The 27,850-nt window shown below is 49.0% G+C and overlaps 4 protein-coding genes across 14 annotated transcripts in view; 3 read left to right on the top strand and 1 right to left on the bottom strand.

The window, feature by feature from the left end:
• Position 1: 1 nt before the first annotated feature.
• On the top strand, positions 2-13,308 carry LOC118504801 (potassium channel subfamily K member 18). Of its 6 annotated transcripts, none has more exons than XM_036039787.1 (7): positions 2-161; positions 1,923-3,052; positions 5,795-5,917; positions 7,368-7,465; positions 7,578-7,746; positions 11,831-12,033; positions 12,098-13,308. In XM_036039787.1, exons 2-7 carry the CDS (start codon positions 2,539-2,541, stop codon positions 12,821-12,823), a joined length of 1,833 nt encoding a protein of 610 aa, XP_035895680.1. In that variant the 5' UTR covers positions 2-161; positions 1,923-2,538; the 3' UTR covers positions 12,824-13,308. The 6 variants fall into 6 exon arrangements, with proteins under 6 accessions (XP_035895680.1, XP_035895679.1, XP_035895677.1 ...); XM_036039786.1 differs by lacking the exon at positions 2-161 and adding an exon at positions 234-401; XM_036039784.1 differs by lacking the exon at positions 2-161 and adding an exon at positions 234-501.
• Positions 13,309-13,640: 332 nt separating this feature from the next.
• On the top strand, positions 13,641-20,706 carry LOC118504798 (inactive rhomboid protein 1-like). The gene is made up of 8 exons (XM_036039776.1): positions 13,641-15,127; positions 15,192-15,881; positions 15,951-18,234; positions 18,303-18,530; positions 18,596-18,934; positions 19,003-19,257; positions 19,322-19,579; positions 19,646-20,706. Exons 2-8 carry the CDS (start codon positions 15,406-15,408, stop codon positions 20,204-20,206), a joined length of 4,401 nt encoding a protein of 1,466 aa, XP_035895669.1. The 5' UTR covers positions 13,641-15,127; positions 15,192-15,405; the 3' UTR covers positions 20,207-20,706.
• A 214-nt stretch (positions 20,707-20,920) lies between these two features.
• On the top strand, positions 20,921-22,773 carry LOC118504802 (tRNA pseudouridine(38/39) synthase). The gene is made up of 5 exons (XM_036039790.1): positions 20,921-21,102; positions 21,177-21,405; positions 21,473-22,295; positions 22,359-22,498; positions 22,576-22,773. Exons 1-5 carry the CDS (start codon positions 21,034-21,036, stop codon positions 22,746-22,748), a joined length of 1,434 nt encoding a protein of 477 aa, XP_035895683.1. The 5' UTR covers positions 20,921-21,033; the 3' UTR covers positions 22,749-22,773.
• A 113-nt stretch (positions 22,774-22,886) lies between these two features.
• LOC118504799 (serine-rich adhesin for platelets-like) overlaps positions 22,887-27,850 on the bottom strand; it is a 46,103-nt gene continuing 41,139 nt past the window's right edge. For all 6 annotated transcript variants that reach the window (XM_036039777.1, XM_036039778.1, XM_036039782.1 and 3 more), the window contains 5 exons: positions 25,206-26,880; positions 23,924-24,975; positions 23,668-23,838; positions 23,475-23,592; positions 22,887-23,393 (listed from right to left, as the gene is read on the bottom strand). In XM_036039777.1, coding sequence (XP_035895670.1) covers positions 23,354-23,393; positions 23,475-23,592; positions 23,668-23,838; positions 23,924-24,975; positions 25,206-26,880 — 3,056 coding nt within the window. In that variant the 3' untranslated portion in view covers positions 22,887-23,353. The remainder of the gene's footprint in view (positions 23,394-23,474; positions 23,593-23,667; positions 23,839-23,923; positions 24,976-25,205; positions 26,881-27,850) is intronic.

The following is a 27,850-nucleotide window of genomic DNA, read 5'->3' as shown; positions in this document are numbered from 1 at the left end:
GCTTGCGACAACCCTTTCCGACACGGTTCGTTCTTTCGCGTACGCCAATTCCCTTTTATTTTTCATTGAGGGCAGTTCTCCGCTTAAAAATTCAAACACAGAGCATCGAGAAAAGGGTCTGTCGCTTTAAGGGCAGGAAACCGGTGAGAAAAGGGTCTCGGGTGAGTGGGAAAGAGAAAGCAACATTCATTGCGTCAGCGAAATAGTGCACACACGCGCGACGGGAATACCTTGCAATCATCTCGCAGCTCTCCGATCGTGGCACAGTACACTCTCGAGCACGCGTGTTCGTGCGCTCATCATCAACCGGCTCCGACGACCGTACAGTTAACGATTGGCCGGCACAGTGGAAGGAACCGTCTCGGGAGACTGTGGTCCATTGTTTTCCTTTTTTTTTGCGTGTGAGTGTTTGTTGAGCATCCGCTGGCATCTTGCTTGGTGGAAAGTGAAATTGTGTGTACGCTCCAGTGCCGTTGCTGGTGGAATTTAATTCGTGAAAGGGTAGCATCGCCTAAAGAGGGCAGTAGAAACTCCATCCAAGTAGCTTTGGAAGTTTGGATGCGCGGCCTATGTGTGTAGTGGAGGATGAGAAGATCGTTCGATGTGAAGTGACAGGCTGATCAAGCTGACAAGCCATACCGGGCAACCCCGCTGATCGGTTGATCGGTTGATGGTCGAACCAAAACAAAGCGATCACCATAACTAGATAAGCTGCCGACTGGCATTACGACCGTATACCGTAAATGTAGTGCCGGCGAGCCTTAATTAGAGTGATTGGAACGAGCGCTGACTCATATGCAAGTTGATACAAACAGAGTGTGTTATGTGTGTTATGTGTGACCTTTTGATCGGACTTCCTGAACCGGCAAGTGTTGTCGAGAAGACGTAGAGAGGCTCCAATACCTGAATATCAATTCTAGGCCTAGGTGGTAAAGTCAAGTCGAGATTTGAGCCAATCGGTGGAGGACTGCGGATGTGGACGATCTTATTGAGCATTAAGTATATGAGTTAAGCGGCCCGGTGGTAAGGTGACAACGAAGACAAGTCTTCATATGGCAGGACCGGGGTTCAAATCCCATCCGGACCGTTCCCCCATAGTGAGGACTATGAAGAGGTCGTTAGGCCATAGAAGAAGAAGTATATGAGCTAGGATAGGAACAGCTTTCGGATTATATACACCGACTCTTCGCTCAAAGCTCTACAAGCTCTAGAAGTCTTGGCCTGCAATATCTGACATCCTTAATTTGGGATTCGTTATTAGTCCTGCTATGTAGAAGACTCAGCTGTTGCTAGTCGTCCCTTTCCAAGAAGAATTATAAACCAAACACTAATAAAAATTATAGAAACCTAATTCAAACAGATTCAAAAGACGGAGCATATCTCGTGATTAATACTAACAAAACATCCGTAAAAACATAAGGCATCATACTGGCGGTTTAGGTGATTGTTAAACTAATGTTTCTATGCTCAAACAAACAAGAAAACATAGCTCGAACACGCAAAAGAACCCGAAACATGTCGAAGGCAAAGTTTACAAACAGAAAGATTAAGTGATTGTAAATATTTTGTAACCGTGTGTGTTCTTCGGTCTCAAGGTCCGTTTCTGTTTACGATTATCCCGAATGGACAAATCTATCTATCTTCATTAGTGGCGACCGCACGACCACAACAGCCAACGTGGGCGAAGGTACCGATTTCTTAACACACTGCAATAGATGAGTGATTCAAAGGATATATTAATAACTTAGCGCGGGAAAGCGTCAGGTTCGATAATAAATTCCCATTAGCCGGTTGCGGTCGGACGTTATTTGACAGTTGCGTTAATTGTACACGCATTCCGGTTCCGTTCACGGTTCCGTTTGTTGCGTTGCGTTTGATGCATTTTCCCACTGACTGGTGTGCTGTGTTCTTTCTCCTTTTAGTATCGCGCGCACGTTAATGAAAAGCAGCAGCAGCGCGTGTCACGTGTGGGTGAGGATCGTCCTGCTGAACGATCGTTATTGATCGATGGTGGGCAAGTGTTGTGCCGTGACAAAAACAGAGTCCGACCCCGATCCCACTAACCCGAGCTCTGTCCAAAGTGGCGAAAAACAGTGGCGAAAGTGTCCCTTAATATAGATCGGTCGAGGGGCCATGAAATGTGAGAATGAGCACACGACGTCTCCGACGTGGCTTCACCGCACCCGACGGGACCACCCTTAGCCGATGACCTGAAAATGTCGCTGGAGTGCCAGCGAGATGTGTTCGCCACGGTGTGTCCTGCTCGTTGCTGAAGAAGAAAAGTGTTTTCCCCACCTAGTGACCGTTGTTGTCTCGCGAAAAGAAAGTGATTTTGGCGTGTGGTGATAATTTTAGAAAACACAAAAAAAAACGAAGAAACGAAGATTGTTATTTTGTGCGAGAACTCACGCAACACTTGCGAGGCGTTAGAAAAAAGGGAGTGTGTCAGGTGGTGTGAAGAATTGTCTTGTGTTTGTGCGACTTGAGAAGAAAGTAAACCTTCAGAAGCTTAGAAGAACACACACACACACGGAAGCGATGACCCAAGCGGCCGATTCGAAGGCAACGACAAATGCAGCTGGATCGCGGCCCCGGATTAATCTCACCATGCCGGTCTACGTGGCGCCACAGCAGCATACGCCGGCGAAATATTCGCCGGCCCACTACTTCCAGCAGCTTCACCATCAACAGCAGCAACAGCACCAGATGCTCCAGAACCCACTGTACCAACCGGGCGCACCGGTAACGCCCGGCTCGCCGACCAGGATCTCGCTCGGGGCCGACGGGACGGTGACGGAGCAGCCGGACTACACCGACTACTACTCGATGTATCCGGCCAAGGCGGGCGAGTTTATGTTCAAGCAGTTCGAAGGCTTCCGAGACTTTACGGTCAACACGGCCAAGTCCGGGCTGGGCGTGGGGGAGAAATCGGTCTTCTGGATGTACACCAAGATCACCAAGTGGTCCCGGAACTGGTTCACGCACTTCTTTCTCTTCCTGATACTGTTCCTGTACTCGGTGGCCGGTGCGGCTCTGTTTATCGCCGTTGAAGGTATGCTGAAGAGGTCCTCATGAATATCGAGATTCATGGAGCATAAGGAAGAGTTCCAAGAGACTCTTTCCTTAGTCCATGTTCTGGAGATTAAAATTAAAAATGGCTGAATACACCTCATGAAGTTCATTCGCTTTTGAAGAGTCCTTCATGAACATCAAGTATCATCAAAAAGAAGCTTCAAGTACACGACTAAAAAAATTTATAATGTGCTGGACATATTCCAAGAACATTAAAGGCTTGAAGCCTTAGACATTCGTGATCTCGTCTTCAATTGTTTTCCAATGTATGGATTTATTAAAGCGTTTATATAAAGACATAAAAAACAGTATGACGCCTTATAAAAACTAGGACTTAATTTTAAAAGAATTAAATTTAAAAAAACACTCAGAGTCACTCTACCGCCAGATCATTCTCCTTTCTACGATTGAAGCATTTTCTATGTGATTTTTATAGAGCACGTTGTGTCTCCTCTGTTGCTCTGTGCCGCAGCGTGCAAAGTAAAACACACATTCTGACAACGCACTAAACATCCATAAAAATACATCCGCTAATCCCTTGCAGCTAGTCCCTGGCCTCGGTGACCTTTTGCCACCCCGTCCTTGGCTCCCCCCACCCGGGGACCATACACAAACCCCATACATTTTAAACAAATCCGTGACGACACAGTACGCCGCACAACAGACCAGATTCGGATGTCATTCGGACCATCATCATCGAAACATTATCATGCGCCACAACCATTTGCTACCGGTGGTCTCTTTCGCCGGCACACACATTATGCTTTTGTTTTGCTTGTTGTTCTGCCACCTCCTGACCCCTTCTTCCCTTTCGTCCTGCAAAGGTTTGTCCATTGGTTTCGGGATGGTCGACCAGACACAGAAACCCAGATGTGATGTGTGATGATGGTCCGCAACGGTCGTCACTCGGGTATTGGCTGTCGTTCGGCACGGTGTTGGCCACGCAGCGGTCACACATTTATTTATTTTTATTTTGCCTAATATTTTTCCGTTAATCATCCGCTAAAATTATCCTCGTGTTTTTTTTTCTGCTTTCTTTTCACGGGGGGGATGCCGCTTGGGTTAGCTTTGTGGCTGTGGTTTCGGGAGCGAGCGTTTTTCCACCATCGAACTGTCGAGCGTGTCGATTTCATTTCACGGAGGCATGAAGCGAGCTGTACGGTTTCCACCGGGACTACTAGGAGCTGACCCCTTTCTTTATTTTGGGTGGAAGATGTCAACGCAGTCAAATGTCATCTTGCGGGCGCGATGACGGACGATCTGCTGACAAACGGTCGCGTGAAGCGCGGCACATGCCGGTGGTTTGTGTCCCTCCATTGATGATCCCGGGGCAACAATGTTGAGCTGAAGTGGAATGGGCTTGCTGTTCTACTTTACGCGCCTCTGATACCTGAGATTAACAGGGGAAATAAGTATTGTTGCTGAAGTTGGTTGGGATTACGAAGGGATTATGCTGCAAGATCACTCATATCGATGTAGCATAGTTCGAAATTAGGTCAAGAATCTGTTTAGAAACTCTGCTCTGGTGCGTGGCTTAAGCCGAGATGACTTCAACTCAAATGCGTGTTGAGCATGTGTTATCCTGTAGATACAAGCAATACTAATCGGATGACATATGCTCTCGCCAACGAACCGGATGGGGATGGTTTTAGGCCGAAATACATTTGAGGAGAAGCATGTTTGAAACCTTTTTTTAATTGTTGCATTTTACATGGAAAATGGTTGTTAAAAGCTCAGACAGGCCCAAACAAGTCTTGGATTCATAAAAGTTTATTAGATGTGGCCCATGATTATGCTTTTGGCACCGTTGCGCTACCAAAGAAATTAATTAATTAATTTGACGAATATTTTTAACCGCAAATTTTATATGAAGCCTGTTGAGCTTGTAAAATATGCCTCGAACTTTCTCCGTTATATAAAACGAACTAATTGTATAAAAATAAGTAAACTTTATGCAATAATTCAGTCGGATTGACGACAGAAAATGCAAAGGAATACAAATCTCTACTCTGTCTTACGCTTAGTTGCTTTTGAGGAGAGAAGCGCCTGAAAGTATGCAAGTACGTTTTTTAATTGAAGAACATTGTGGGTTTGACTTCCAAAAAGTAAGCAATAGCTTTTAAAGCCATGCTTATGGAAATTAAAAATTAGAAAAAACCACTCTCAGATCTAGGATCGGATCGCTTAACAGCAGTAGCGCCTGAAAGTATGCAAACGGTGCTAATTTCGGCAATTTGAATCTCCTTACTGATAAATAAGTCCCTAGCTCAGTAGTTAGATGAAAAAACTTTGGGAAGCTGCCGACAGTCTCTCGCTAACGTCACCACGCATGTATCATCGGAGTTAACAGGCGATATTAAATATTCACAACCGACCATTTTTAACGTATTTTGTCTCATCACATTCACTTCCGCTACGCATCAGACTTCCCCACATTTTCCACTAACGGTTCAATCCGCAGACAGCTTTAATTGCTTCATCGTAAACCTCCACGATAACCGTTTGCGCTTGTGTTACGACACTTTTAAATAATTTCCCTCACCGTACCAGCAGCTGAGGTCAAGAATGACGCAGACCACGTAGGCCTGACGTGTGCTTCACCAAAGCATCGTGCCATTTTTCGTGCTTCTGTTTTGCTCTGCACATTTCCACTAAATTTCCACTAAATATCGATTATTGCAATGCACCAACGCCGGCGCTCATCGCCGTCTGTGCGTGCTAGGTGAGGCCGATAATCTGGCGGATGTTGTTGATGTTGCTAACAATGATTTCAACGATACTGTCGATGCGTACTCTGCTGCTGCTGCTGCTGCTGCTACTGCTGCTGCTAATGCTAGTGTCTCTGGTAAGTTTTAGCACGTCACGTCCCGGCCCCGACGACCGGTACTTCCCTTTTCCGGTTCTGGTTTTTCGGTCGAAGGACATTCGAAATTGTTTATCAATCGTTAATCGATGCGCAACCTTACTCACGGGCTACCACAACTACACCCGAGCCTTGGGTTGATAAATTAGTAACACAACGAACCGGAACGAGCGTCGGAACGGGCTGTGTTTGATCGTGATCTTTTGCCGACTGGTGCTTTATTTTCATTAACCCGCTGCAAGATGGTGGGTGGGTTGGTTTTCGGTCCGGAGTTTCCTTCTTACTACTAACCCACTAACACTGAGGATCGCTTCGATTGTGGCCGTCTGCTTTTTTCCGCCGTAAAGACTTCATCAATTATTTACCCTCCAGGTCACGAACCGATAGTCCCCCCCGGCGGTCGGAGGGAAAATAAACGATTCCGATTATTAGCTGGTGGAAATCCGTTTCTCAATAATTTTCCGTGCCTCCCCCGCGCCCCCCTTCTTCTCGGGGTTTCCTCGGCGGCGATCAACTTCAACGAGATCACCACCTGCTCGTGTCGGGGCAGCCAGCTAGCTCAAGTTTCATCGCGCGCGGTTGGATGGTTTTTTGATTTGTTTATGGGGTGGCGATGGCTTAAAAATAAATCTACTCTTCCTCCCGCTCCGTTCCCTCTCCTGGCTGGCCACACTTGCTCCTACTTCTGACGTTTAGGAAAAATGACTTCGAATACGTCATCGATTCCGTGGCCTGCTGAGGTTCGGGAAAACCGAGACGGAGAGGTTTTCATTATCTTTCACGATCGTACACCAGACCAGACTTTCAGAGAGGTGCCATACGAATGTGTGTGCGTGTGAATGAGAGAGGTTTTATTTCCATCCCTCTTACGCACTGGTTGTTTGCTTAGTGCTTGTGCTGTGTGTTTGTTTTCCTTCCCTCCCTCGGAGAGAAATTTCCCAGCAAAGCAAAGACAGCTGATGGAAAACTTGATCTTTCGGTGCGGAAGAAAAGAGCGGTGATTTTATTACTGTTTCGCTTGTGTGTGTATGTGTGTCTGTGCCTCCTTTTGAACCACCAGCTCAGTACGTCATTACGTCATGATCGGCGTCGGTGGGAGTTTGATTGCCTTCACGTTTTAACGATCGGACCAGCCGGGTTCAGTTTATTGTTAAACAAATAATAGTACAAAGCTTCAAAAACCCCTTCTTTCTCCCCCTCCGGTTGCCAGTGTGGAAATGCGATCGAGACGGCGATCTTCCGTCTGGGCCGGGAAAATGCGTTCGATCGTTCCAAATTGACCGATTAGAACTGTTTATTTTACGCCGGCCAATCTGGCAAGCCTTGTCGTCTCGCGGAAATATTAATTTAGCCTACCACTAGTGCCCGCTTGTTTATTGTTTTCCCTCTGTCTTTCGCCCCCTTCCCTCCCCCTCCCCAAAACTTTAAACAGGAACGCACGAAAAAAAGATGGAAACCAATGTGAACCATGCGAAACGTATGCTGGCGAAAAACCTACGCATTCTGGCACTGGATCGCGAGAAGCTGGAGGTATGTTGGGATTTTCTTTTATTTCGGCACTATTGGATAACTAGAGCATTGGAAAAAGCAATAAAGCAGGAAAATTAATGCGTTTTTCTACCGGTTTTACTACTACGGGCAGAATCCGGATCCGGACATCTGGGAAGGACGGGCGATCAATCTGGTCGAGGAGTACAGTGCGGTGTTGTACCAGTCGTACAAGGAAGGATCGTTTGAGAACAAGCAGAACAAAAAGACCTGGTCCTTCTGGAACGCGGTCTTCTACTGTGGTACGATCTACACTACTATTGGTGAGTATACGATGTACTCGTTTGATGTTTTCAGCAGTGCTTGTGTCTCAAATTTCGATTTTCAATTATATTCTGTCAATAGTTAAGGATTCTGTCAATGAAATGTCACTTTGTCGGAAGGGGAAATTGTTTAAAATATTTTATTAAACGATAGGATTAATAAAATTACAAATTATTACTGACTTCTGAGACTATTTCATTGGTCCCATCAGCATATGTTTTGAGGCATAATTATTTCACTAAGCAGAGGAAGAACTGAGATGATTTTTTATCGCTGTGGTTTGATGGATAGTTCAAGAAATCCTATACCCAAGTATTTTTCATAAATAATACATTATCCTTTCATTTAAACCATTTTTAAAGCAAAAATTCGATTAGATATGGATGAACGCATCACTCCAGATGCTGAACAAAATTCGTTTTAAAATCACTACGAAGCCACATCGTTAAAATTAAATTTATTGTCCAAAAATTTTTACTCAGGAGATTGTTAAAGTTAAAAACTTCTCAAAATTGCACAAAAAACTACGAACTGCATCGCCCCAAAAGAAAAAAAAAACCTGTTGAATTACGATTTGCACGTGACGCAACATCATAGCGTTACGTTGCGTCGCACCATCGTTTGTTTGTTGCAGCCGAACAGGCGTGCGATTTGCCGAAGTTGGTAACGCTTCGTAACGCCCGCAACCCGAACGCATGTTTCAGCGTCTTTTCTTCGGGTAAAAAGTTGGATTTTGTTTTGCCAAAATTCAATCGAAAAAAGGTGAAAAATTACAAAATTGTATAAGTGAGGAGTTTAAGTAAGCTTTAGAGTATTATTAGGGAAAGTTTTTATAATTGAGACTAACCTTAAAAAAATAAGAACTGAGCAGGGAAAACCTTCTTGACATTCAAACACGGTGCGGATGCATTTTCACGATGCGTATTTTTCCAGAGATGCGCATTACAGGTAACGTATTGCAGTGATGACGGAATCTGTGTTTGTGTTTATTTGAATATCGTTTTGCCCTTCTAAAATCACTGTTGAAGGATGTGATCGCCAGCTTCTTCAAAAGTATTGATACTCTTGAACAATTTTCCCATAGAGATTATTAACAACAAAAGAAAAGATAGGCAGTGAATGCAATTTCAAGTGCACAAGCAACACAAACAGCTGATTTTGTGTCGTCATCGGTAAGAAATCCTTTTTTCGCGCGAGAGCACATGTTAGGTCGAACCGCACACTCATACAAACATTTTGCTTCGAGCGGTGTGGGTATGTAGTTTTTCGGTATGGTTTCGCTTATTTTTAGCCCCATTTGCGACCGCAGAACACTTTGAGCGGCCGTCCCGAACGGTTCCCCAATCGTGCTGCTCGCCGCGTGCGTGACGTGTTGTTAGTGTGAGAGAATTTTCCATCTTTAGGGGCCCCTAGTTAGCGATCAGTTTTCCATCAGATTCGATACTTTCAGTGTTTTTTTTTTGCGGGAAACTGTTTGTTAATTACAGTGCAAAGTGTCGATAATTCCGATTCCGATGAGTTTGTGAATGAAATCGAGCGAGAAGGTTTCAAACGCTTGCCGCATTCAGTAAGAGGGGTCATATTTCGTGAGCACTGACGAAGGCATATGCGGCAATGTGAAAATTCGGGAGCGAGCAGCAAGTCCGACCCTGTGTGGCGAGCGTGAGCGTGGAAAATTATTTTTACCCCGATCCCCGTGTGTGTCGGTTCGTTCGGTGTCTGTGCTAGTGCGTGGGACAGTTGGCCAACGGGGAACATCGTGTCACATCGCCCTACAGGAATAGCTCGATTGGTTTGGGTTTTTTTTTGCGTGGTGGTGTCTGGTGACTCTTGTGGTGAATAAATCCGCGTGCGTGCGAATATGGATGCGCCCGGGAGCGGTGCAGTGCCGGTAGTGGCGAGACGGCGTCGTAGGGCAGCACGGCAGCTGCGTGAATCAACGCCGGATCCGGCACGCGATGGAAGCGTTGGAAGTCAATCGAACTCTTGCGATGATCGGGAGAGTGGTTCCGAATCGGCCCGGGGGGGTGGTCGCAGCACGGTCGACAGCAGTCCGTCCTCTTCGAAGAAAAGTTTGATCGAGCGAGCGTTCGAGTACGGGAGCTCGCATCGGAATAAAATTCTAGCCCGAAAGGAGAAGAAACTGTCCAGCACCGTTGGGCCGAGAAGTCGATCGGTGCCGCGGGATGAGGGCGATGTACCGAGCAGCCCCGAGATATTCTCACTGTTGCGACGGGCGAAGCGAAGTCTGTCGGCGGCACGGTAAGTTTGGCAGCTGTTTCGAGGCAATTATTACCGCGAGACAGAGGAGATGTTGGTGACTTAAAAATAGGTCTACAATAGGGTCGATCGGATCGTACACTTATTGATGTCACTCATCTGATCTCACTCAACAAGCGAAGAGCACGTAGAAGAGACCACCAAATTAATCTGTGTCTGTTCAATGGTTCTCGTTTTAGCAAACCGAAAACCGACGACTCTAGCGATGGCGGTCGCATCTCCGACACGGAGGTCCGCAAACGCCGTGAACGTATTGAACGATTCCAGAGTGAACGATCGCGCGAAAATACCGACGGAAACACAGCTAGTCCGCTGCAAGCGAACCTGCAACGATTCAACGAAGAACGGCGCAAATTCGAGCTGGAAAAGTTAAAATTCTTGCAGGAAAAGCGTGAGCTGGATCGAATGCGACTGAGGCGCTTTGAGAAGTACCGTGAAGAGATGCTCGAGGAGCAAAGCCGTAAGCTGAAGGCGAAATTGCAAGAAGAGCGGGCCAAGAGCATCGAAGCTACACCGTTGCCACCGCTTGCACCGTCCGTTGCGCACAGGAGTCGCACACCAACGCGTCCAGCCGATAGTTTGTCCCCGGTGGTGGGTAAGAAGAAGATCTTGATCGTACCGAAGACACGCTCCTCTAGCCGGTCCGCATCGACCAGTGAAGATGAGGGTCGCCTGTCGTCCGATGAGGAGAAGAAACAAACGATCCGGCGTCGGTTTTCCCCGCGGAAACCGAAACGACCGCGTTCGTCTAAGCTTGAGCCGGGTGCTAGACGTGCCCAACCGCGTACGGATGGGATAACATCGCCCGAGTCGGAGCTGCCATCGGATTTCCAGCCGGAAGAGAACGAGAAGCTAGCGAGGCATGACTCTCCGGTGGCGAAGGAACCTGAGATGGTGATCACTCACAGACGAGTGGCAGCGGGAGAGGAGGATCAAGAGGAAAAGAAGGACCCTGAAGAGGTAGTCGCACCATCAAAAGCAACCCTCGTGGAGGACTCGAAAACTGATGATGCTCCGGAAGTTAATGGAAAGCTTGAGGCAAAGCAGGAGAAAGAATTGGACCAGGAAACAACTCGAGAGGAAAATGGCCTTAAGGTTCGACCACGACGAAGACCTCTCGTACTGTACGTAGAACAGCCAGGAGAAGTCTTCACCTGGAGACAAATCTTCCACGAATGGTACGAGATGTGGCAGGACTTCCTGGACGATCAGACGGAGGAAGTCATCCGGATACGCATTCAAGTGAACCATTGCCTGTTCTACTTCGCCGTAATGGTTCTGCTGTGCGGTGTGGGAGGCATCGCTTTCCGGCTGACCGAGGGTACGTTCGAGTCGCAGTACAAGTGTGGAGTGAAGCGCGTCAAACGGGAGTTCATCGATCAACTTTGGCTTTCCAGTCACAATCAAAGGTAAAGCGGGAGAAAGAGAGAGAGAGTTTTCCCTGAGCCCTGGATAATGGTTTGGCTAATCGGTTCCATTTCTGTCCTTTAAAAGGGAAGAGGACTGGAAGCTATCGGCAAGGAATCGTTTGCGAAAGTTTGAGGAAGAGCTCCAGATTGCGTTCGAGGCGGGCATGAAGTCGTACAGTGGCAACACGGCGTGGAACTTTGTAAACGGCGTTATCTACTCGCTTACGGTGGTGTCAACGATTGGTAACGAAGCATTCCTAATAGAATTGAATTTGCTTCCTTTTAATAAATACTTTCATTGTGTTCTCTCTTATGTGTTTCCTTCAATTATAAAAATGACTATTTGAAATAACATCTACTAAAACGTCTTTCCCTTTTTCAAAAATATTTGCAGGATATGGACACATCTCACCATCAACGACAACGGGTCGAGCACTGACTATTCTGTACGCGATCATCGGCATACCAATCTTCCTGATAGTGTTAGCCGACTTTGGCAAGCTCTTCACACGAGGTATCAAGTTCATGTGGGCCTATGTGCGCCGTCTCTACTATACCGGATCGTTCCGCAAGGTTCGCAAGACGACTCAAGTTCAGGTAAGATACCGTCGAGCCAATTTCCTTCGGAAGAATACCATTAATTGCTATTTTAAAATTGTAGGAAGTGATGAAAGGCCTAAATGTGGTGTACGATATGGTGAGGAGACCTAGTACTGACAACGAACTGCAGGGTGCCACGACCACAACAGCTATCCCAGTACAGCAACCGCAACAGCCTACTCCACAACCACAACCGTTCCAAAGGCCACCGGCTGAACCGCAACCAGCAGCCGCCAGCACCGGCATCGAGACGATCCCCGTTCCGGACACACCAACCACACCCGTACCGGAAACGTTCGAAATAGACGACGAGTTTAATCTCCCAATCTCGGTCGCGATCGCCATTCTGGTCGCGTACATGCTGTTCGGTGCCAACATCTACTGCCGGTGGGAAAACTGGAGCTTCTTCGAGGCGTTCTACTTTGTGTTCATCTCGATCTCGACGATCGGGTTCGGTGACTACGTGCCGCAGCATCCGATCTACATGATGTGCAGCATACTGTATCTGATCTTCGGACTCGCCCTTACCTCCATGTGCATTAACGTGGTGCAGCTGAAGCTGAGTGATAGCTTCCGGCAGGCCAGTGCAAAGATCGGTGCCACCATTGGGCTGCAGATGGCGGAAGCGGCCTCCCAACATCAACATTCACCCGTACACACACCGATCGAGCTGGCCGCCGTCCACACCTCCACCCCAACCAGTGCGGTGAACGTGAGTCTCAAGGAAACGCCAACCCTGCCAGCACGACCGTCCAGCTCCGTACCGAAGCCGGATAAGAAGGAGTAACCGTGCACCTATCCGTCCCATCTGAAGGCTTTCGTTGCTCGAAGGCACGCACGGAACAAACGCACAAGTACAAGTACCGGGACAAGTCCTGGACTCGGAGAGACCCCGGAACAAGGATGGACGATTACGATGGAAAACGCAAGCGCTCTTATACTCTTACCATTTAGCTAGGACCTATCTAACAAAGGGAAAACAAATGCATTATTAAGCATCAGCGACACGTGCGAGGTGTAAAAATGTGGAGGGGAAGATTGTTATTTAATGTTTAGTTTAAGGACGAACCGTTGATAGCTCGATGGATGCTGCCACTCATGTGAAAGGAGAGATGTGAATGACGGCTTCAGTCGGCTGTAGGAATAAAACAAAATGTACGCTCAAAAGCGGGAAAGCTTCCAGCTTTGCTATTTAAAAGGGTTTTTCAATTGCCTGGAATGTGTATGATCGATAAATAAACGCTGAAAAAAATACATATATTTTAAAACGAATTACAAATGCGTTCGATGTTTGCAGGATTTGTGACTCGAAAATGAAAAAAAAAACAAATTAATAAATATGATAAAAGAAAGAAAGAACAGACTAACGAAGGAAACAAAGAAAGCAAAACAGGAAGAAAGAAAAAAAAGCTTGAATGAAAGAAAAAAGAGAAAGAAGGAGAAAAAGGAAGAGAAAGAAGAAAGAAAGAAAGACGTAACAAGAAGTGAAGTTAAAGAAGCAATGTAAAAAGAGAAAAGAAAAATTTTAACAAATTGAGCAAAAAACTCTTAACTTAAGGGTAACTTTAAATAAACAAGTAAAAACCCTAATATCAAATCAAATTTATAATCAAAATTATAAAATTATCACACAAAATTCAAATCAATCCTCCAAACGTTCTATCTGGTACAAAAAACGATACTAACGATAAGAACGATATGCATCTCCCCCATCCATCGGATCAGCCACAGTTAACCACTTGTTTGTGCAATACCATATCTGCGTCTCGATCGAAAAACAAAAAACCGCCCCAACAAAACCCACCAGAAAATAAAAAGAAAAACAAAAAAGAAAACCTGCGGGGAAAAACATTGGCGTGACAGTGTGGGAAACAAGCGTGAAGGAAACGGACGCACATGCGCACCGGGTGGAAAACAATACATCGCACACACACGCACCCACCGACACCGACTGGTGCGGGTGGGGAAAATTTGTTGTGATTTTTTAAGTGTCCCTTTCCCCAAGTCACACGGTCCTTCAGTCAAAAGTGAGCGCTACCAACAGTGCGGCAGCGAAAATCGATATCAGTGTGTGCGTGGTGTGTGCCCGTTTGCAAAATTCGGTCTCGCGGAAGTTCTGCTCCGTTTCGTTCGATTTTTCGTAGGTTTTCCCGTTCGGACGCTGGTAGAAATAGGCACCATACTTCCGCTGAAATGTGGTGTGGCGGTGAGAAATGAAGAACAGATGGAATCAGGAGGGTAAAGTGTCTTTTACCAAGCGCTAAGATATTCCGAGGACTCAGCTCTGTGTGTCCTTTGGTCGAGAAGAGAAGATGAGCGTGTGATGGTAGTAGTGGTGTGTTGTGTGTGCGTGCGTGTAAGTGTATTGGGAGATTCAGTGAGAGTGGCGAAAGATTTTTCTGCTCCATCACTCGAGCAGCAATCGTACGGACGGGAATACGGAAGAAGTTCGTCCGATATTCACACTGGTGTGGTGTGCAATTTTCAAGGCAAACGTGACGGGATTTCCCCCCCGTCAAGGAATCGAGCGACCGTTGCATTTCTCGGAGGATTGCGTCCACAAATCTTTGGGCGAAAGGGGCAAAGAATGGATAGCGACAGTGGCCACCATTACCATCCGCCTGCCGACAACAGTGCGCGACCGTGTCCTGGTGCGTTGGGGTGTGCTTATTTTAGCAAATTCAGCCATTTTGGAATGTAATTATCGGTACTGGTCGCTAGAATGCGTGGTGTACAGATCTAGACAGCCGTGTGCCTACGGGAAGTTTGTGCAGGACGCAAGGAAAACCAGTAAAACGCAGTAGGCTCTCGGTTTGGTGAAGAAAAATCCCATACGGGTGTATGTGTGTGTGTGAGTGAGTGCGTTTTGTGGATGGGCGGGTGAAAGAAAGCCCAACAACGATGGCAGCACACGGCCCCCGACGGCCCGAATCTGCAGCTGATGGGTAGTGAGCGTGTGTCACAGTGATGGTTTAGTGCAATTTTTTGTTAGTCAAATTTTGCGGCAACTTTTGGGCTTCCGAAGGTTCCCGTCAAACGGCGTCGAGTTAGGATAGCGCAAATATTTTCCGGCTCCGGTTGCATAGAGCTAGTGAGTGAGAAGCGGCTGTAGGATCGATTTCTGGTTCCTCTTCTCAACTTTAATTCCGCTTTAGGGGTTATACACGACCACTTGCTCAGTACGTAGTAGAACGCAGATCAAGTTATTAGAGTAATTCGTCTTGATGGAGTAGACGACGCTAGGAGCCATCGACGACAACCTACCAAGGCAACCGAACAGGAGTAACGCATCACCGAACCGAACGAGCGTAAGGAATTGATGCGTAGATACAGGCACACAGCAGTGGAGCACTTGGACAGTTCGAAGGCATGAGCCGTAGCCGCCGGTCATCGTTTGGCCACCAGCACTATCAGCAGCAGTTTACCGTCACCTCGACTATCAACTACGACGATGGACTGTGCGATGGTTCCAGCGGTCCTGGTGGGCTGGTCCCGCCCGGTGGCACAACGGCGTCGCCGTCGCGGTTTAGCGAGTCATCCTACTCGAACCTGGGATCCCGCCTGACCGCCTACGTAGCTCAGTCACCACACGCTTCCCAGTCACAAGCGCCACCAACGTCATCGCAGCCCACCCTACCGCCATCGTCCGCATCTTCCGTTTCCTCCGTGACGGATCGATACGGAGCCACCGAGGAGTCGTTGAGACCGTGCTGCATCTCACCAGCAGCTCCACCATCGAACAGTGTGTCCAGCGACCGATACTCCACCAGCTCTGCACCGAACTCTATCATCTATCCGGAAACTCGCAATGGACCACATCATCGCTCCATGTCTCCGGGATCACGGTGCGGCCTCAAATATCTCCATGCTTTTTCCCACAATACTAATCTTCCTTTTTCCGAATTCTCTCACAGAACGCGCTATCCCGTTCCGGAGCGATTCCGCGATCCACCACCGTCAGCACCTCCGCAGCAAACCGCACAACCCAAGCTGGACCAGTTCGGCAACTATCTCATCAGCAATGCGCCACTGATTACGACCTCCGAGAGCTACAACTATCTCACCTCGACTGTACATACACCGGTCAAGCGATACATACCGACACCACCGCCACCAGAGAACTTCCAGCACGAGGCCACCGGAGGTGCCGGGCTCGGTGCGAGCCTGATGGCCGGTTTGATGGCATCCGGTGGTGGCATCAACATCATCAACCATTCGCAGGCTGGCAATGGGACGGGCTCGCTTCTCAAATCACTACCCTACCGGCTAAAGGTCTCGAAAGGTGATGGATCCGGACTGGGGGAAGATACGACCGATCACTACGCGACACCACCAAGAGCGCGACCGGTTGGTGGGAAATGTCAGCAACCGATCTGTACGTTCGGTCAGCCCGGTGGTGGAACACTCGGCCGGCAGACACTTCAACCCGAATACGCCATGCTGCGGGCGGCGACTCCAGTCAGCATCATGAGCGAACCGATGGTACTGGGACATCAGCCATCTTCGGACGAGGAGCAATGCTATCAGTGTAACAGTCTGCGCCAAGCGACCGGAGTTCATCAGACTACCCAAACTTCGGGACCGATCAGTCCCCAGCCACTGTCGATCTCCTCCGTATCGATGTCGGACATGGAGCGCCAATCACCTCTCAGCCCACCGTCGCTTGTTTCGCATGCTTCATACGCGCATCATCATCACCACCATCATCACCATCATCATCATCAGCAGCAACAGCAGCAGCAGCACTACACACTGGCCACTCCGGGAGACGATGGAAGGAACGCACAGCAGTCGCTTATTATCGCTCAATCGCACGCCCTGAACAGCTCGTGCAGCAACCCGTCGATAATCATCCAGTATCAGCATCAGCAGCACATTCAGGCGCATCAGCAGATCCAGCAGCAGCCACTTTATCAGCAGCTTCAGCAGTTACAGCAACAACATGCTCAGCAGCAGCAACAGCAACAGCAGCATCATCACCAGCAGCAGCTACAGCTGCAACATCAGCAAGCTCAGCAGCAAGCTCAGCAGCAAACACAACAACAAGCTCAGCAGCAGGCCCAGCAGCAAGCCCAGCAGCAGCAGCAGCAACTACAGCACATGCATCTTCCTAGGCTCCAACCCGATTCAACACCTTCCACTCTTCAGCGGAACGTGCAAGCGATTCGGCAACAGCGCCTGACGCACAAGCAACGCATCAAGGAGTATCTGCGCCGCAGCACATCCCAATTCTTCGGTGTCGATCAGCTGCACGAGGACTACGAGCAGCAAAAGTGGGAAGATCGCCAGAAGCGTTTCGCTGTCCGCCGGTTTGGCTCTCTCAAAGACGAACTGCCAGCGAACGCACGTCCCAACGAACCGAGCGCGGATGTGATGAACGACCATCTCACGCACAGCGATCGTCCCGACATTCTGCCCGCACAAAGCCAGGACGAACCGGAAACGGAACAGAACCGGCGTCAGCGGTTCAACCCATACTACCGGCACGAGGGCAGCGAAGACTTCCTGGTCGAACGGAAACCTTCCGTGTCGCGCATGATGCTCAATGGGTGTGTGTTTGTGGTGCAGAGTCTACGGAATCGGATTCCACGCAGACAGAAGCAGTGGTCACGGAGCTTTGCACCGGCTCATGTGGCGTTGAACAATGATGATAACGATATCTACGACGGACTGACGCCGGTTCAGGAGGATGAGATGTTTTTCGACATTCCGGGCGGTGGACAGAACGGTAATGGGGGAGCAGGAGGAGGCGGCATCGGTCCTCCAACACAGGAGCAGGATCTTGGAGTGCAGGACAATTCGCATCAGATCTACATGCTCGAGACGGACCGTGCGTTGGTGAGCAATGGATGGAGGACGCGAACTGCTGAGGAACAGCTCCATCTGCAGGATCCGGCTGCTCGTGCGGGAAGAAGCAATGCGATGTTCCAGTTTTTCTACGGTCAGCGTATTCCGGGCTCGATACTGGAGAGTGTGCTGGACAACTCGAGGCGTCCGTCGCGCCATTGCATTAAGCTGTTGCGTCCAAATGCGCTGGACGATCGGTACGATTATCGGCCGTTCTTTACGTACTGGATTAATACAACGCAAATTCTGGTGCTTCTGCTGACACTGCTGTGCTACGGAGTGGGTCCGATCGGGATCGGGTTCGAGCAGAAGAGCAGCCAGGTGTTGGTGACGAGTTTGAGCTTGCAAACGGTAAGAACTGTCCAGAGGATGAGCTCCTTTCTTGTGGTTAATTCTTGCTGTTTTTTCCTGCCCTTCAGGTTCAACACTACGAGCCACGAAACATTTGGATAGGACCGCGAAGGGACGACCTGGTACACCTGGGGTCCAAGTATGCGCCCTGCATGCGCAGGGACGGTAAGATAATGGATCTCATATCGAAGACACGAAAACAGGAACGGGAAACGGCTTGCTGCATACGAAACGATGATTCGGGCTGTGTCCAGAGCTCACAGGCTGACTGTTCCGTGCGAGGACTTTGGCCTACGGTAGCTACTCTTGTACGAAAATCAGTCGCGGACAGTTGTGTAATGCACGTTTCCTCCTCTTGCAGACCATCTCGACGTGGAAGAAATGGTCCCCAGGTGACTCGGGCCCGGGTGGCCGGATCTCGGGCAGCGTGTGCGGTCTCGATCCCAAGTACTGCGATGCGCCGGCCTCGATCGCACCGCACGAATGGCCGGACGACATCACCAAGTGGCCTATCTGTCGGAAAAACAATCAGTTTACGCAACGCTTCCGCTTTAAGGATCACACTGCCGAGCACATGGTCTGCGAGGTGATTGGCCATCCGTGCTGCATGGGAATATCGGGCGAATGTCGCATCACGACGCGCGAGTACTGCGACTTTGTGCGGGGTTACTTTCACGATGAAGCTTCCCTCTGTTCGCAGGTGGGTGGGAGTGTTGGATTCGCGTGTGGAAGTATGTCCCTCTTCAACAAAGCTTCCTCTTTTGCTAGGTTTCCTGCCTGAACGATGTGTGCGGCATGTTTCCGTTCATCGTGACCGATCTTCCCGATCAGTTCTACAGGCTGTTCACGTCACTCTACATACACGCTGGTATCGTTCATCTCATAATCACTGTTGCCTTTCAACACATACTCCTCGCGGATCTGGAGCGTCTGTTGGGATCACTGCGAACGGCGATAGTTTACATCGGCTCGGGCATCGTTGGCAACCTGACCAGTGCCATCTTCGTGCCCTACAAGGCGGAGGTATTAACGCGCGATGCGAAGTTGCTGCTAGATCTGCCACGCTAAACCGGCCATTCTGTTTCAGGTCGGTCCTTTACCATCACTGGCGGGCACTCTCTCCTCGCTGCTGGTGCTGCTGATACTGTGTCACTGGCGCAACCTGAAGAAGCCACAGTACGCGATGCTGAAGATGCTCTTCCTGGGCTGCCTGCTGTTCGGTATGGGCACCCTGCCCTGGCAGCACAACTTCACCGGGTTGATATCGGGACTGCTGTTCGGTATCACGTTCACTCTCGCGCTCACCCCATACCTCAGCTTCACCAAGTACAGTAGGAAGGGCAAGGTAGGTTTGAAGCGACTTTCGGGTTGTTGCTAGAGTGCTCCATCTGATTGGAACGTCCCCTTCCAGATCAAGCTCGTGTGGACCTGCTTCGTGCTACATTTAGTGCTGTACGCACTCATCTTTCTGGTGTTCTACCTGTTCCCGACCATCTTCTCGCTCAACTTCCTCGAGGGCAATCAAATCTCGAGCATCAACGACAACAATGGCATGCACGATCACTTCAATCCGTACGACACGTTCAACTACTTCAACGGTAAGCACAGTAACGATGGCGGTGGCTCATCGCACGGTGGAATGCTACCCGGCGAGGGTGGCCGGAATGGTGGGGGCGATGTGGGTGGGGGAGGCGGCCGGATCAAGGATTACGATCGAGGTGGAGGAGGAGGAGGAGGAGGAGGGGGTGGCAGTAATCGGTACGGTGGTAATGGGGGTGGCGGTGGCGGTGGTGCTATTAGCATGTCGGGCGGCACGATAAAAGCCATTAATCCCAAATACAATAATATAAATAGTAACGGCAACAGCAACAACAACAACGGTAATCTTAACGCTAAATCCAACAATATGCATAGTTATAAGATGGTAGCTATATGTGAGAAGGGACAGTGCAATCCGCGTCCGAACGCATGACGTCGATGTGTTTTACGCTCGGTTACGACTAGTACATCAATACGATTGATTTCCATTTTATTCATCCTTATCACAATTATTGTACCGTTACACGATAACGCATATATACCGATATACTCCATATACCACGTGAAACTGCAGTGAACCGGTGAAAGCAGGAGCAAAAAAAAAAAAGTCTAGTAAAAGAGAGAGAGAGAACACAGAAACACGGTGGAAGACAAAACCCCAGTTTAGGAAAAATCGTCTGCGAAACACAGGGCATCCAACCATGGTGGTGGGTGGAGGGGGTCACCAGAAATATATTACATGTCAGTGGAACTAGCGGCTAGCGAAAATTGGCGTAGCAGATTAGTTGGGAAGGGGGTGGGGGGAGGGATGAAAGGATATGCACCCACCGCTTGGGGAAGCTGGCTAAATCTAAGTAAAACAAAAAAAAACAAGTAACGAAAATTGAATGAAATATATAATGAAAAACGCATGGTGTTTCATTTCCATAGAAATGGTCTGGTCAATCCTTTTGATTCGCACATGTAGAAAGAATTGTATCAATAATTTACATTAAAATTTGTTTTCCCCCTTTACGATAGCAATTTTCCTTCCAACGATACAATTGAATTCACAGTACTAGATGTGTTGAGCGGTTTAGGCTGCGCTCTGACGGTTGCAGCCATATTTGACAGCACGCAGCCAAATGCGCGTCGTTTGACAGCTGGCACACCGGCATGCGAATTGTTTTATTTTGGTTTGTTCAGAAAACAGATGCTTTCCTTTGCGAACGTGCTGAGAAGCTGTGATTTGTTGTATTTTATAGCATTTGTTAATGAAACATGGAAGTAAAAGTGAATAAGAAAGTGAAATCCACAACAGAAGATGAACTGCAATTGCTGTCGAAAGAGGTAACCAAAATAAACCAGCGATCATAGCTCCGACAAGCCGCATGTTAATGAGTATCTTTCTGTCCGCTGTACAGGAATTAATAGCCAAAATCACACAGTTGGAAGCGCACAATGCACAGCTGAAAAGTATTGTACAGAAAAGCCTTAAATCGCGTGAGGAAACTACACAAGCCAAAGGGACGAAGAAACACCGACCGTTCGATTTTAGCAAGTGCTTCAAACGACACATTTTGTTGCGGTTTTACTACCTCGGATGGGACTATCAAGGTTTTGCTGCGCAGGAAGATTCGATTGAAACGATAGGTAAAGATGTTTGCAATTGGTCCCCAAACAAGCTTGTACATGTATTTTTTTTTTATATCATTATTAGAGCACCATCTGTTCAGTGCCCTGAAGAAAGTTTGTCTAATCGAAAGCCGTGAAACGTCCAACTACAATCGCTGCGGTCGCACGGACAAGGGCGTGAGTGCATTTCATCAGGTGATAAGCTTGAACGTTCGTTCGAAGTTTCGACCGGAAGAGCAGCTCGCGGAAGGCAAACTAACCGCCGAGCTTGATTACTGTTCCATGCTAAACCGGGTGCTGCCGGAAGATATTCGTTGCCTTGCCTGGATGCCGATGGTAAACCCTGCGTACAGTGCCCGGTTCGATTGTCGCTCCCGGACGTACCGATATTTCTTCCCGCGAGGAGACTTGAACATATCGGCGATGGAGGAAGGGATGCGTCATCTGGTTGGGACACACGATTTTAGGAACCTTTGCAAAATGGACGTTGGAAATGGAGTTGTTAACTTTGTGCGAAGCATCGACGAGATTCGCATAAAACCGTCCCAGAGTGATAGTTATAGCGAGGGAAGTTACGATATGATGTACGTGGAGCTAAGGGGGAAAGCTTTCCTATGGCATCAGGTACGATGCATTGTGGCGGTGTTGCTGCTGGTTGGTCAGGGAAAGGAAGAACCGACGGTGGTGAAGGAATTGCTCGATGTGGAGAAGAATCCTTGCAAACCGCAGTACAGTATGGCAAGCGATGTGCCGCTGAATTTGTACGAATGTGCGTTCAACGAGAAAAGCAACGAATGTACTGATCGGGAACAGGAGGGATCGGATTTGAGAGATTGGATCTACAACGAGGATAATTTGCGCCGCACGATATCAGAATTGCAGGCATTGTGGATGAAGCATAGTGTGAAGTAAGGGAATTTTTAAAAGATTCAGATTTCTTTCAATTAATTTTCGCTGCTTTCTCTTTCAAGGACCACAATGATTCGTGAGATGCTGAAGACGTTAGAGGATATTTACGCCGGCGATCGTCCTATCTGCGATCAAGCAGTACACCTGACGCAAGGTGTAAGGAGCAAAGAGTATTGTCCTTTGCTTCAACGCCAGCGATGTGGTAAGCTCAAAAATGAGATTTTGCGACGACAAATCGTAAAGGATTTTCTCTCTCTCTCTCCCGCAAAAACCTTCCAGAGAGTCTCGAGAACCGCATCCAGCACTATGCCAAGAAGCGACGCATCGAGGTTAGCATTAAATCAAACGACAGCAACGCCGACGGAAGCGACGAACCGGGGCAGCACGTCCCAGCCGACGGCATAAATAACGAGCGTTATGTAGATCACGGCGTGACGCGAATAGAAAATTAGCACCAGCATGGTGTTTTGTTATGAATCTTTTTTTTATTCACTTTACGAGATATGTTTATGAGATTTGTACAAAGAGAAATGAAAGAAAAAACCCTTAACCTACTACCGTGACAGGACGCTAGGTGTCCTAAACAGCAAAACGGAATCCGATTCGGAGCAAATACGAGTTCGATGAGCGCGAGACAGTGCGTGCTTCCATCTTGCGCGTATCTCACTTTGCGGCCACTGTTCGGTAGCCATCATGGGAGTACGTGTGCCGTGCGAATTAGTATGCCGGTGTGCTGTACGAAGAAGCTCCGTCCTCTCTTTCTATCGTCGTAGTTTTTTGGAATAGCTTGTAGTATGTTTTTGCCTTGCTCTGTAGCTGAAATCTTAAAGAATAGGTCGCTCAGTACTCTCGTCTGAGGGAAATTAATAAAATAAAACGCCACGCGTTTTGTGTCCGGCAGCACGGTCCACACCAAAGCACTATAACAAGAACTGGTGACTAGAATTGAAACGTGTCCGTGGGGGAGGAGAGGTTTCGTGGGTGGAATAAATAATAATAGTCGGTCGGTTGAAATCGCTTCTTGGGGTTGGATGCGCGAGCTCGCTCGCTCGGTCGCTCAGTTCGGTAGATTATCCACTGACTTTGCCCGATGGTACCTGGAAAAGAGGGTGCGTTTGAAGGACGAAGCGGAATGGTTAGGAATTTTTGCATGCTAAATGAATGAATGAGTTGCGTACCTTCTTCGGGCCAGCTTCAGCACAACCGGTCCTTCCTTGACGTTCTTGAACAGTGCTATCGTTTCGCAGTGGCTCATACCCTGCACGGCGACGTCGTTGATGGATAGAATTTCATCTCCTGTGTGTGGAGAATCGATACGTGCGTTAGAATTGGTCTCCTTGTCGCGAAGCGCTTTGTCGTGGGACAACTTACCTGCCATTAACGTTCCATCGAGCGCAGCCTGTCCGCTCGGAAAGACGGTCTTCACGTAGATGCCCATGTTACCGCGCGGCGAGTCACGGCCACCAACAATACTAAATCCGAGCGATTTCATCCCAGTTCCCTTGTAGAAGGTGACAGTAAGATAGGTACACTTGTGTATTCCTGAGCGCGAGAAGGGAGAGAGAGAGAGAGAGAGAGGGCTAATTAAGGGGGTGTTCCTCCTGGTCCGAAAGCCGAATAGCATTACCCTCGATGTAAGATGATCCCTCCTCGTTGATCAATATCCGTACGCCGGCTTCAAACTTTGACCCATCCAGTGAGCAGTCCAAATCCTCACGCGTACCGCTAATGTTATTCTCCGTCTTGGAGCGCTGCAACGGAGCACTCCCATCGGGCTTACCCTCCAGATCTGCATCATCCGATTTGAGTCGTATTCGCTGTACCGAGCGCGGGATGTCTTCCTCACTTTTCGGTGCCTTCGTCCCTCGGTAGCCTTCGAGCTGCGCTTGCCGGGAGGAACCGATCGGGACGTTACGGCGAATCGTGTCAGAGATTACCTGCACCAGCACGGTCGGATGGCCTCCCTCGGCGATGGAAGCTCGGGAACCGTTCGTCTCGCCACTGCTCGTCAGGTGACGTATCGATTGGTTGATGCTGCCGTGTGACACAGGCCGGTAGAGCGAGTAAAGTCCCGTCTCGTTCGAATCGATGAGATGCTTCGGTTGGCTCGATGGCCCACCATTCTGCACGTTCATCTCCTCATCACTATCCTTGATGAGCCGCTTCGAGCCGAGTATCTGGGAGTACCCGTTCTTGGCCAACGCTTCACACCGCTGCTTGCTAATCATTTGCCACTTTTCATCGTCGCAGATCGTGTTCGAGATCGAGATGCGGTTCGCGTACACCGGCACATAGTCGGACGGTGCGTAGATCGGTGTCAGCGGGAATGGTTTCGCCGGTTGGCCCCCAGCGCCACCGACCGCCGTTACGGACGACTTGGATGCGCGGGTCGTCGGTGAGGACGACGATGACGAGGACGCCGACGATCCGTCGGAGGAGTTGATCGAGATCGCACCGGAGGGACCACCGGTGGCACCGCCGATTGGCCGGGAATCGATCTTAATCTTTCGATTGGCGTCAGAGCTGAACGTAGTTAACTCGTCATGTGCAATGACAAGATCTACGACATTGTTGACAAATGTCGACAGGATACGGTGGACAGTGCTGGGAGACTGCAGGCCACGTAAATGATGCCCGTTTACGTTCACAATCTCGTCGCCGATGCGCAATCGGCCATCCCTGGCAAAGACAGAAGCAGAGAATGCATAATGAGCTTAAGTGTGATATAATGGGGCGTTTTGTTAATATGGCAATCACGCGCGCGGGCACCATTTTCGTGAGCATCAGCCGGACTGGCTAGCTCTCGCCGGGCGTGCGATATATGGCAAGTGGGAAGGAAATGCGGTAACGTTTGACTTAATACGCAACGTGTTTGAAATATCTTCACAGTGGGAATGGGCAGTACTCACTTGTAAGCAATCCCTTCCGGATCGATCTCGGTGACCAGATAGCGCGTCTCACACTCGCCCTCATCCAGCCCGATGGTTTGCGGTGTCAGCTCGATACCGATCGTTTCGTCTCCCTGCTGCTTGACCAGCTTGATCTGCCGGAACCGGCGGCGTATCGTGCCACAGTCAAACCCACCGCCCGGTCCAGCACCGGAAACGATCGACGAAGAGGACGACGATAGACGCCTCCGGCTACCGAAAACGTACGATTGGTCCTTCGTTCGGATCGCGTCCACGTACGCATCACCTCCATTGAAGGACGTCGAAAGCGCTCCAGAGAGCTGCTGCTGATGATGATGGTGGTGATGGTGAGAGGAACTCACACTACTGTTGAGTGACGCATTGCTAGCGTCATCGATCTTGTCCTCTGCGTGGCGTCCATCACTATCGTACCCTGACTCGTTGCTACTCAAACAGCTGCTCAGTCGCTGATAGTTCATCACGAAGCTATGCTCCGTGTCGGTCAGTGTCTTGATGGAGTTATTACGCGACATGATGCCCACATCGCTACTCGTCCCAATGGACTTGTTGTCCGTGGCAGTCGGCAGGAACACATCGCTACCACTTTCACCCGAGATGTTGAGCTGTGAGTCGGTAATGGACACACTGTCGAGATCTGACCGGAGGCTCACAATAGAGCCTCGATTCCCCGTACGGAGCAGGTTCTCCTTGATGCGGCTGTAGTTAATAACCGAACCGCCGTTCTCTTCCGGAAGCACAGAAAGCTTCGAGCGCAGGAATGCGTATGGGAAGTGGTTCTTCTTCGAGAGAGCACCCTCCGCTGGGCTTGATTGCTGACCAACCCGTGCAATGTCGTCACAGCTGGAAGATTTGGTGGCGGTTGTACAGGGCGTCCCGGGCGGGCCCGTTTCTTGGCTAGCTCCAGTTCCACTTCCGGCTCCGTTCGTGTTGTCGTCTCGCAAACCCGTCAGATGGAGCTGCGACGATGAGGACGAACCGCCGACGGATGTCTTTGTGTGCCCATTGGCTAGATTGATACCGTCGGTAGGATCGTCACACTTGACGTAAGAGGAGGTATTAAGCTGACTGGTCGAACTACTGCGATAAAGCATCTGCTGATGATCCATCTTGCTCAGGTCCGCTTGCGTCTGCGCGAGAGACATGTGCTGCAGTAGTTGGTGAGATTGTTGCTGGTTCTGTTGTTGCTGGTGTTGCTGCTGCTGCTGTTGCTGCTGCTGCTGTTGCTGCTGCTGCAGGAACTGCTGCTTCTGATAGTGGTTAGACTTGTGGTTAAGCATGCCGGTAGATCCCATCCGGTAGAAAAAGTTCCGGAACGTGCCCGAAGAACGTTCCGAGTTGAGCTTCACCAGCGGATCGTGCCCGTTGGTGGACCCGTTCGTGGAACGCTGACTTTGGTATGCCTTCAGCGGGGCAGTGGACTTTCCTTTTCGCTCCTGGTCACCGCAGATCGAACTGATGCACGGTTCCGAGGAGGACGAGATGGACGCTGCCGTACTGATCGGAGACATCGAGGTGGTGGACGCGGATGACGGTGGCACTACTGGGGGAGCTACTGAGACGAGTGCGACACTGCCGGGACCGGCTAGTTTGTGTGCATCGCTACCGCGACGAAGTAGATCGAACTTTTTGCCCATTTTGCGGCCCCATGTGAATACTGTGAGGATGAAAGAAAAGATAAGGAACGTTTGTATTACTAGGTTGTTCATAAGTTGACATATAGTGCATAGTCCTTTCATCTGGGATCAAATTCTGAGGTCACTGATAAAAGAGACATCTACATTAGTTGAGATCTACATAGATTAAATATGGTGCAGTTAGTCTATCCTCATAGGGGACTCATTTTATAGCAACACGGATAATCCCAAACCCCGGATGATGCGTACCCGGATAAACCGAGTTGCATTATATAGGGGACTTAGTATTCCGTCAGTATCTCCCGCTATGTCATTCAATCGATATATGAGCAATATTTCAAATTTGGAGAAAGGTCGTCACGCTTTTAAACTTCCCGGCACGATACGTTTCTTCCCCGTTTTTGGATCGAACCAGGGAATAAACATGTTAAAAGTGAATTCAATACAATTGTTGAATAAAAAATAAGCATTCCAACAATGGCCGTCACGGTGCGTTTTGCATACGGCACAACCAGAAACTCCAGGGCTCGTCCAAACGTCGAATAATACACATTGTAAAAGCTTCACAAAGAGCAACGAGGTACGGGGTTCTTGTTTTGTTTCGCTGCTTCATTTTCAAATCGATCCCATCCTCTTTCCGGGGGGGGCGAGACGATGATAAAAGCTCTATTGTGTCCCGGGACACCCAGCACAGTCGGCGTGCTTTATCCCATACGGTCCTTCGGGGCAATCATTTGTCGATTTGTGATTTAAAGTTCTGCGCAGCGTTGCAGTGAACCAACCACGGACGGGTGAACTGTAAATAACGCAACAGCGAAAAAAAAGCGTCCGGATTCTCCCCACGGTAAAGATATTGTTTGCCACACGGCCTCACAAAGACGACCGCGCTCTTTCGCTCCGTCTAGCGTGCAAGTTGCTGCATCATCTGGATGGTGGATGCGATTTGTGCACGGGGACCTTGAACCGGGAAAGAGGTGGAATGATGCATTT

The sequence above is a fragment of the Anopheles stephensi genome, chromosome 2 (genome assembly GCF_013141755.1).
Source record: "Anopheles stephensi strain Indian chromosome 2, UCI_ANSTEP_V1.0, whole genome shotgun sequence".
NCBI lineage: Eukaryota > Metazoa > Arthropoda > Insecta > Diptera > Culicidae > Anopheles > Anopheles stephensi.
This window is presented reverse-complemented; position numbering and strand designations above follow the sequence as displayed.